Source organism: Sorex araneus, chromosome 4 (genome assembly GCF_027595985.1).
Source record: "Sorex araneus isolate mSorAra2 chromosome 4, mSorAra2.pri, whole genome shotgun sequence".
Lineage (NCBI taxonomy): Eukaryota > Metazoa > Chordata > Mammalia > Eulipotyphla > Soricidae > Sorex > Sorex araneus.
The window spans coordinates 60,266,103-60,277,626 of NC_073305.1; the positions used below are offsets into that span (position 1 = coordinate 60,266,103).

An 11,524-nucleotide genomic window follows, 5' to 3' on the forward strand; every position below is an offset into this window, starting at 1 on the left:
AGCAAACATGCTCATATAAAAATTATAGAAACAATGTAGTTAGTTCTTTTTCTGCTACTGTAGAAGAATTGCAATGTATACTTACTGTTAATACTTCTAGCTTTTTGTTTCTGTTACTGGATACAATATTTTCCTTTTGGCTCTTATCTTCTGTTCAAAAATTTTAAAAAGCAGGTATCAGGTGAGTAGCTTTTTAAAAATAACATAACTAATAATAAACATGGGATAAGTAGAAGTATATAACTTACCTGTAATATACTTCATTCCTCTGTATAAAAATAAAATTTAAAAAATATCAGCTTCATTAGTTAATACATGGCAGAAGTTCATTTCTTTTTGCAATACATGACTCTGATCACTTCTCTCCCACTCCCATTTTTTTGACATATTGTCCAGGGAATAATAAAATGCTCTCACTAACCGTCACTATTCCCCTCACTCACATACATTATCTCTACTTAATAGAAATTCATATCCAGCTCTATTTTTGAAGGCATGATATCCTACACCCTGAAGAACTATTTTCAGACGGTAATAAATGCAGTTGCTTTTGCAATACAATTCTTTGGTCATTCTACTTCACAGAGCTTCCAAACAAGAATGAAGCAAGTTTATCTTAGCTGAATTTATTCCCTAAGTTTAGGCTAGTTTTCAGGGGTTGTAAAACACCTGCCAAAGAACTTCTTGCACATGAATATAATGAAAAGTTATCCCCTTGTCTTTTCACAAGCAGATTTGTTTAAAACATTCTCACAGACTCTATTTCATATATTCTAAGGTAAAAAATAATTTAAATATGTGTTTTTAAATTTTTTTTCGAGAGTGCTCCCACATGTTTCTGAGATAGAAAAGATTCACATCAACAATTAAAAGTACAGTTGTGTTTTATTATCTCAAGTACTTTCTTCTGCGCCCCTCACAGGAAAACTTGAACAGAAGAGCTCAGACCAAAGTCACTAAATATCAACCTATTTAACTCTTCAAATGCTAAGAATGGTAAACCACATACTTAAGTTTGGCTTTGGAGACATCCTTGGCTTTCTGGCAACATTCTATAGTGTTTCCGTATCGCCAAAGCAGGAAACACATCCAGGAAACCAAAGCAGCAAAGAAAACAGCCATCAGAGTGAAGATGAAAGGAATGTACCAGTCACTGGATTTGTATGTGTTGATAGCTGTGTACATAATGGTGAGACCTTTCCTTTGCTGGGAAATATTAATTCAAAGCAAACAAAGCATTAGTTTTTGTTTTCCAAGGGCATCTGTTTACACAGAATGCATCACTATAGAGCTGTAGTCCTACACAGAGTGGCAATTCACTCAGTTATATAAATTTATTTTTAATAATTAAAAAAATCTTCCCTCGTGACAAGAACTCTTTTCCTCCCTCCTCCTCCCCCCACTTCCTCTCCTGTGGTGTTGGGAATGCTAGGTTCCTACACTTGGTGAAGTACCTGCTCTTGGTTGTAATGCTCAAGAGCTCTACCCATCCTCAGGCATGCCTGAGGCTTCAGGCATCTGAGGCTCTACCACTGAGCTTTCTGGGCTCTCCATAGATTTTTATTTATTTATTATGTATTGAATACTCTAAGTTTCTCAATAGCTCATATTTAGTGTAAATAATAGCAGCAGAGAGTCTCTTGCCCGCACGCCTGGCTGTCTTCCCTGGGGTCCCTCAGAGGGGATGGGCTCCAGCTTCCCTCCCCGCCCCAAGCAGAGCTCTCGGTGGTCGAAGACCACCAGAACCTAGCCACAGCCATGCTCAAGGCCCCTCTCCACACGTTCGGACAAGCCTCACTCATGAAGGTACCAGCAGAGGAACCCAGGTGTGTGTAATCCCATCAACGGCCAACATACAGAGACTTAAAAGCAAGCTCCCAGAAGATACAAGATATCTTATAACATACTTCTCCTTCTGGGAGAAACTGGCAAGCTACTGAGAGTTTCCTGCCCACATGAGAGAACCTTGCAAGTTTCCCATGGTGTATTCATATGCTAAAGCCTGTAACAAGCTGGATCCCATTCCTCTGACCCTGAAAGAGCCTCCAACGCGGCATCCTTGGGAAGGAGAAGTAGAGAGAGGCTTCTAAAATCTCAGGGATAGGACGAATGGAGAGGTTACTGAGACGGCTCAAAAGTCCACGATCAACGGGATTTCATGATTCCTGATTCGTGAATAGCAGCAGAGAGTTCCTGGGCTACTTTTGCCTTTATGGTAACACTGTAACACTGTCATCCTGTTGTTCATCGATTTGCTCTAGAGCGGGCACCAGTAACATCTCCATTGTGAGACTTGCTGTTACTGTTTTTGGCATATCGAATATGCCACAAGTAGCTTGCCAGGCTCTCTAAGAGGGACAGAGGAATCAAACCCAGGTCGGCTGCGTGCAAGGCAAACGCCCTTCCCACTGTGCTATTACTCCACATAAAATGCAGTCATCTCACACTTTTGCATTTATCATTAAAATAATTTTTCTCCAATAAAAGGCTGCATATAAAATATTCATACATACTTTTTAGGGAGTAGAAAAGTTTATTGGAAAATAGAAGAGAAAGGAAAATGATCTCCCCTCAGCTGGAGATAGTTAGTATTTTTAAACACCACAGGTGGTAGCAAAGAATATTTAAGCCTAGAAAAGAACCCACTTTAAGGTTTAAAGACCTGAATTGTATGCAAAACTTTTTTTGTGTGTGAATCTAACAAACCATTTATACTCTTTGTCCTTAGGTTACTTATCTGCAAAATCAATGGGTTGAACTAAATGATGCCTGATGGCTATACTAGGTTTATATGTATCAGTTGCCTATTTAAACAAGATTAACTCTTTTGCAACTTGAGAAAATAGTGTGCAGAAAATAAAATATTTTTTAAAAATCTAGTGGCTATTTCATCCATATAGGAAAAACAAGCCTCTACTCAAAAGATAGATGACAATAAAATGTTAACATAAATTCTGCTCTATGGACTTTATAAAGCCATTCAGAAATTCTACAGAGGCTATCCATATGTATTTTTGAAAAAAAAGAAAAATAAAATTCTAAAGGGTCTGCTAAACTTTTAGTATAGCATATGTTGGACAAAATAACAGCCCTAAAACCATGTACTACAATATAAGCACACTGTGGGTGTCCATTAATATGAATAGCCTGATCATTAGGGAATACTATTTTATTTTATTTTAGTTTTGCTTTTTGGGTCACACCATCGTTCCTCAGGGGTTATTCCTGGCTCTGCACCCAGGAATTACTCCTGGTGGTGCTTGGGGGATCATATGGGATGCCGGAGATTGAACCCAGGTTGGCCACGTGCAAGGCAAATGCCCTACCCGCTATCACTCCAGCCAGGAATACAATTTTAAAGTGTCCATTGATATACATTTTTAAGGAACAGGTTTCATTAACTGGTGGATCTCCCTATTGAACATGACTCTTTGACCATTCAGACATAATCACTGAAATTCACAATGGATCCACGTACAACTGTCACAAATTCTTACACAGTTTATATTTACCAATTCACATTCTAATATGCCGGCTAGGAGCTAGAAAGGGTAATGCCCAGTGGAAAGGTTTATGGGAGCTGCTCTAGTAACCTTGTAGCCTTTCTGCACGAACTTCAATTTACAACAAGATATTTCTCACACAAAGATCCAAATTAAATTCCATAATTCTTTACTTCAAAATTAGTGGTTGGAGGTGGTGGAGTATTGGCCCTTGTCACATAAATATCTATAATAGCCGTGCCTGTCCTGGGGTTGGTGGCTTTGCTGTATTTCAGGTTGTCATCAATAATATGCACTACAAGATGGAACCGCCATTGCCGTTCAGCTCCAGATTCAAAGTTAAAGGGATTCTTCACAATTAATTTTGGAGAACTTGAACCACGAGTTGGGTCAAATCCAAAATGTTGTTTCTCATTTCCTTTAAAAGAGATCATTCAAAAGTTATAATTATTTTATGATTTATTCAATGATTATTTCCAAGCTACCTGACATAGCCTTTGAAACACAGTAGGTAAAAAAAAATTGTGTTCTTATTTCTTTTATATAAAGCTTATAGTAAAGTTGAGATCTACTAATAGATCAATTTCATTTCATATGAAAAACTTTTGTTTTAAAGACTAAATCACTTGAATCTGATCTATATATGTGATCAGTAATATTTCACTATTTTTAAATGATTCTGCCTATTTACCCTTCCTTTATCTCCCAGTTGGAGCTGTTTTATGCTCACATTCAGCACAGTTTCGACCAACATGAGATGAAGGTTTCCAATCATACATATTTATTGTACTGTTTCAAATCATTCAAAAGGTGTATAGATATGTTGTAAATAAGATTTATTTACTTCTCATATTCATGACACTTACTGTTCAGCAAGAGAAGCAGACGTGGAACTAGCCTTCAAAAATAATTGACAGTAGGCTTACTAATTAATATTCATGTTTCCATTCTTTTGTCAATGTAACAGAAAAACTGACCTCCATACTTTAAATGGGGTTATACTGTCTCATGACATCCAGAAGTTTTCCTTTAAGAAACTTGTCATACTTTATGATGTTATAATTGTTGATGTTTCTACTATTAAAATGAATAGAGTTCCATAAGTAAAAGATCTGTATTTTTTATGTTGCATACCATTTTCTAGCATAAATTTGGTTTTCTATAAATTTTTTCATGTATTACAAGATTCTGACTAAATGAATCTAAGAACAATACAGTTTAAAACATTTATTTTAGTGAATAGATGCTAACATCACATGGAAAAGCTGTTTTTAGCCTTTACTATTGAGAACTGATTTCTTTGTAAATTAACCTTCAGTGTCCCCCATGCAAGCCAAAGTGTTTTTATTGTTATATTCTTTGAAATCATTTATAGTTACAACATAGATTGGGCATGTGAAATAGGCTTTCTCAAGAAAAATCAATGCCACAGATATGAAATAGTTTAAATCTATGGGATTAATAACTTAAAAAGTGCATAACGACTACCATATTGATACATGCTTCTGATTAAAATAAATAATAAGATTATCCACCAGAAACCATTTCGAAGCGCATTTCAAAGTCTTGTGAATCTCTATCATGGCAGTTTAGGCTAAATCCATTGATGTTTGTTCCAGCAACAACACTGTCGAGAATGACTGCCTGATATAGAGACGGTGTACAGACAGGTGCTTCGTCATTCTCATCTTCAATGTTGACAGTGACCTGTCAGCAATAAAAGAAAGAAACATCGCATGTACATCATGTGATCATTTATATACAAAATTAGAAATAAATACTTGGGTAGAGCCAGGATATTTGGGATTATTAAATAAATTTAGCCTGGAGTTTTGAATTTGAAGAAAGGTTTCTGCAGATTAGGTTTCTGCTTGTCAATCAAGTAGTCAGTTGTCTTATTATTCTTGGGTCAACTGTGACATTCTCTGTGGTTATTAGGGAGAGCTTCGGGCTCATTAGAAGAGACGGGAGAGCTCACAAATTATGTAAATAATAAGGAAAGAAAAGTTGAAGAGTGATGACTCAAAAAATTGTGTTCCCTTACACACTTAGTGACTAATATATTCTGAGTTTGCTTCTCTCATAACTTAGGATTCTCCTCTGCACCATTCTCTCATGATATATTTTTGGTAAAAATATTATTTCTTTAAAAAGTGTGATGTGACTATAATTATGGACTATTATCACCCTTTATTAATTAAAATACCATAAAATAGAAAACTGTGGTTTACACAGAAAAAGATCAAAATATCAAAGATTTTTAAATGTCAGTGATCGAATATCAGTCAGCTTAGAAAGGTTATCTGCCTACCTCTTAGATGAGTAATAACTTCTCAACATCATTTGCAGAAGAATCCCTGGTGTGCTTATATTTGCAAGTATTATCTTTTTAAAATGTTGTCTATAATGTTTTAACAAAAGCTAAATTCTGGAGAGATAACTCATTCTTTAGTGCTACTCTGATGGATTAAATATAACTATGTGTTCTATTTAATAAGTGAGATGTCTTATGATTTTATGGACAATGTGATATAATGGAAACGGAATAGGACTTGGTATCATAAATCATTATTACAACCTGAGCTCACTATGTACCAGATTGTTTACTTGGTTCAAATGACTTAACTTTTTTTTTCCTCACGTTTAATTTTGTTTTTCCCCATATTTAAAAAAGTGATTTCCATCCCTCTCTTCCTAGGATTATTAAAGAGAAAAATTCATTCAATAAATATTTAACATTTATTATTTGCTAAGCACTGATAAAATCCAGAAATTAACTCCTTCCCCTATTAAAATTTCTATTCCAATAAAGGAGGCAAAATAAATATATCTAACAATGTCATATAGTTATTGTGCACTTTCTGCACGTTCAAGTGAGAGAAAAGAGCTAATCAAACTACACTGATACAATATTCAGAGAAAGTTCTTTATTTATAAGTCACTCTCCTATTTACTTTCTCTTCTCATATTTTATTTATGCCTTCATACAAGTAAATATCCTTACAAAATAAGTGTTATTTGGTCATGTGATTTTGATTTGCACAAATGATATTGTGCTATAGTTCTTTCCTGTTATCTACTTTTTAAATACAGCACTGTATTTTCTTATTCTCTCCATGTTGCTCGCTGTAAACTAGTTTCATTTCTTTCTGAGTATTCCATAGCATGTTTCTACTACATTTTACTTATTTATTCTCCTAGTGATGAACATTTAAGTTGTTTCAGAATTCCACCATCACACACAATAGAAAAGGTCTTGGTGAGCATGATTTCACTGGTATAAATGTAACTAAATTGAAAATCTGAATCAGGGGCTGGAACAATAGCACAGCGGGTAGGGCATTTGCCTTGCACGCAGTTAACCCGGGTTCGATTCCCAGCATCCCATATGGTCCCTTGAGCACGGCCAGGGGTAATTCCTGAGTGCAGAGCCAGGAGTAACCCCTGTGCATCGCCGGGTGTGACCCAAAAAGCAAAAAGAAAAAAAAAGAAAATCTGAATCATGCGTGTATATTGAGGACAAACATTTGTACCTTGGGCAAAGGCTTTTAGGAGCAAACATATTTGGTGTGTTGAAGAAAAGCAAGAAGTATATACAACCCAAATACCCAACAATGAATGAATGGATAAAGAAACCGTGGTGTTTACACACACACACACACACACACACACACACACACACACACACACACACATGAAATGGAATATAAGCTAAGAGAAAAGATAAACCATTTCAATCTGCTGCAACTTGGATGAAAGCCATTCTAATTGAAGTGACTCAGAACGAAAAAGACAAATACCAGATGATCTCACTCATATGCCAAATATAAAGAAACAAAGTGATTGATTAAAGACTCCCCAAAGAAAATATTCCTGAGATATAGTCCATAGAGTTATGATAAGAGGGTGCTGCAGAAAACAGGAAAGAAGGGAACTTGTAATAATGGTGGACTGATCCTGGCACTTTGTGGAGCGTGGAAATAAGCACTGGAGCAGATAAGACCTTGCAAAGTGGCCCAGAAATAAAGCCTGGCAAGAGGAAGTATCTGAGCAAAGTCGGCAAGAATAGGTTGTCAGCACAAGGTGTTCAGCCTTGACTCAACTCCCTAGTCACATGCACCAAAGACATAGAAACTGTCACATACGTTAAGCAGGTCATCCTGATTGCAGCATCTGGCCTTGATTGAGACTGGACTGAGGCAAAGCATAGTAGGAGAGGTGTTAGGTCAATAATGCTAAACTTTTTGTGATTGGACCTTCCTTAAAGCTGAGACACTCTATAAAATATTTGTGTATACTTGACAATAAAGTGAACAGCCCTCAGCTACTCCCGGAGGGTGTTTCTTTGCAAGCCCATCATTCTTCACCCCACATCTCCCCGGACTGGCGTGCACCATGTCCCGGCACGTTGGGAAAAACTGTTCCCCCACTACACTGTAGAGGTGGACATGGGGTAGCAGCACCACAAGTATAAGAAAAAGAAAAGTCAGTAGTAAAGTGTCTTGGGCACTTTGTGGTGGACTTTGTACATCAAAACCATAAATGTTAATGCAATTGCAATCATTGCCTTAATTACAGTAAAAATGAAAATTTAAAAATTGAAGAAGTTTGGGGCTGGAGAGATAGCACAGCGGGTAGGGCATTTGCCTTGTACGCGGCCTACCCGGGTTCAAATCCCAGCATCCCATATGGTCCCCTGAGCACGGCCAGGGGTAATTCCTGAGTGCAGAGCCAGGAGTAAACCCTGTACATCGCCAGGTGTGACCCAAAAAGCAAAAAAAAAAAAAAAAAAAAAAAAATTGAAGAAGTTTGCATAGCTGAATTGAAATTAAAAGAAGATTCAGATCATGCAGGAAACCTCATTATTTAGAAATAACATTGGTGCTTATGCCAAGTGTAATGGGAGCTTCAAAGAAGGACTTGTCATGTAAAAAGGATCAATCTTGCTGGTGTTGGAAGGATAGATTGTAAAGGGAGGAAGTGGAAGTCCAGATTCTGGTTAAGAGGCGGCTGCATTTAAGAGACGATAGTAACAACCAGTATTTTAGCTGCAGATGGGTAACAAGTCAGAGAATTCAGTATAAAAGTAGGACCGCAGAGATAGTAGAGTGGGGAACACACTAGGTTCCATCCTGGCACCTCCTAGGATCCCCTGAGCCCTGTCAGGAATGATTCCTGAGATAAGAGTCAGGAGTAAGCCCTGAGCACTGCCAACGAAGACCTCCAAACCAAAAATAAATGCATAAATAGAAAGAACATAGGCAACAATATAATTAATAGATAGAAAGAGAATTTGGGGTACATGATACATTATAGTGTTTAAAATATTTATAGTTAATTCTTCTATCTCTTTCTACATGTCTTAGCTGATGATCTTTTCAATTACTAACCCTAGAAAATGAAACTTTTCCATTTATAAGCAAAGAAATAGGTTACTACTTTATGGGAATGAAGACTAAATAAGATAGAAAATGAAAATTTGTCACCCCAAAATATGGCTTTGACAAACATTAATTTCATGGGAGGGGCTAAGAAGACTGGGTAGAAGTCACATCTTATGAAAACATTTATATGTAAACCTGTTCCTTGAGAATGTGTTACTGTGAAAGATCTTTTCTTCTTTTACCAGAGAAGCCTGACTTAGATCTGCATGCTTTTAATTATGCCTTACTTGGTAATTCTCTAATTGAGTTTTCTTTACTCCTTTCCAGTACCCTCTGTGTTAGCTAAACAGCTTAAGATGCCATCCATCATCTCTCTCTCTCTATCTCTCTCTATTTCTCTCTCTGTTTTTTCTTTCTCACACACACCCACTCACACACCCACACACCCACACACACACACACACACACACACACACAGAAATCTGGAACCATTTGAGTTATTCACTGTTAAGGAATGTCTCCCATACATACCAGTTATCTATATATGTATATATACTTTTACTTATATACATATGTTTATGTATGTATATATACATATATCCATATTATACATGTTAGTATTAAATTTCTTTTATCAATATGCTGATAGTGACAATGGTGATAATGAAGATTCCTAAACTTTGGGAGTCCCATGTTGGTAATTTAAAGTATATACTTATGTAAAGTACCTACTTATTTGTTACAAACTTTCATATTTTCATGCTAAAATGGTGAAGCTCTCTAAAGACATACATATTATCTTATACTTTTTTGTGATTTATGATATTGTGCACAGAGTAATAATTAATAAACATTTTTAAAGGAAATTAAGAAATGACATGTTCATGCTTTATCTTGAGGCAAAAGAAAAATTATTTTTATAAGTATAGAGTCACTTGAAATATTTTAATCTGCATTTCCTCCTTTATAATGAGTGATAATTGCATAAGTGTGTCACCCTATACTATTTGGGGAACTTTTTAATTTCTACAGGAAAAACTTTCACCGCTTCCTAAGTGCAAATATCTGTCTCATATTGGAGGTATCATCCTGAAACAATTAAGTCACATAATCTCATCTGCGAACTATAGTTCAGTCCCTGAAAAAGTCATCTAACTGTTGAAACGCATGAGCCTGACATTTCCCACACAATGACACACTCGGGAAACTGATCTCCACAATAGATGCAAACCACAGGGTCTCTGTACAGAGAAGGTGATGCACAGTGACTCATCAGGCCAAATGGGGCCTTAAAATTCTTCAGTCTTCCTCTGTCTCTTCTTCAACTAAAAAGTTCAAACCTTACTGTCATTTATAATTACTAATCAGACAATGGTTCACACCACAACATCAATACAGCACCAGTCACTTTTGATGTCTTTATAGAGTCCTTTGAAGTTGATAAAATAATTTTGAGGCTTACATTTTCCCCCACTGATGCTAAAAGAATAAACCTTGGTTAATGACCTTCCTTATAAATATACCACTCAGTGTGAGAGTCAGCCAATATTTGAATATAGCTCTGCAAATCTTATGAGTAAATTCAGACAAGTTTTCAATATCCTGTGCTTCATTTTCCTTGTCTGTGGAAATTATGATAATGTCAAAGCTTTTTACAACTTTGTCCCTTCTTTCCCCCCCTCCAATACTTAGGACTCTCTGGAGATAGAAAACAATAAAACTGATTATCCTGTAGTTTGTCACTGTCACTGTCATCCCGTTGTTCATCAATTTGCTCGAGCAGGCACCAGTAACATCTCCATTTTGAGACTTGTTGTTACTGTTTTTGGCATATCAAATACGCCCTGGGTAGCTTGCCAGGCTCTGATGTCTGGGCTAGATACTCTTGCCGGGCTCTCCGAGAGGGCCTGAGGAATCAAACTTGGGGTCAGCCGCATGCAAGGCAAATGCCCTGCCCACTGTGCTATCTCTCCAGCACTCTGTAGCTTGTAGTAACCTGTAATTTGGAGGGTGCAACAACCGTCTCTGGGAGAAGCTCCCCTGTTGCTTATTACTGGCTACAATTGTTCCAGTGCAGAATTTAAAGAACACTTTTGCACTGATAAGAACTCAAGGCCGTAGTCAGATGATACCAGCCAGTGGAGACTGGGGAATAGAACCCTCTTCCTAAGCTTCCTGGATCTTTAATACCATATTAAAAATACACCCCAGAGTATTTTTCTGTCGTTTTCTGTATATGCGATAGATGTTCTTTGTATGTTCTTCAAGTACACATGCTTCCCGTTGTCCCTCATGAAAATGTATGGGTTTCCTGAAAAACTACCAGAATATGCATAAGCCATTAAGTCAGTCTGTGGCTGCACATAAATCCAGAGCTCACTTCCTCTATTGGAAATTGTTCTTCAGACTGTGCTGGTGCACATCCTTCCCAATTGCAGTTGTTTCATGACCAATAAAGCCCCTGCATTCTATTGTTTCTGTGATTTTTCTAAGATGAATATATTACTGCTCACCCTGAACCTCACCAACATATCAATGGAGCCCGTACAGGAATGGGCACAGGAGAGGAACTAGATGCATATAGCTATTGTTACAAATTTTGTAACCTTATGAAAGTGAGATGAGTTATCAGAGTCT

At 36.9% G+C, this 11,524-nt stretch overlaps 1 protein-coding gene across 1 annotated transcript in view; it reads right to left on the reverse strand.

Moving 5' to 3' along the window:
- Positions 1-987: 987 nt before the first annotated feature.
- LOC129404326 (cadherin-related family member 3-like) overlaps positions 988-11,524 on the reverse strand; it is a 75,214-nt gene continuing 64,677 nt past the window's right edge. Inside the window, exons 12-14 of the mRNA XM_055136678.1 lie at positions 5,039-5,210; positions 3,677-3,921; positions 988-1,206 (exon numbers count right to left, since the gene is read on the reverse strand). Coding sequence (XP_054992653.1) covers positions 988-1,206; positions 3,677-3,921; positions 5,039-5,210 — 636 coding nt within the window. The remainder of the gene's footprint in view (positions 1,207-3,676; positions 3,922-5,038; positions 5,211-11,524) is intronic.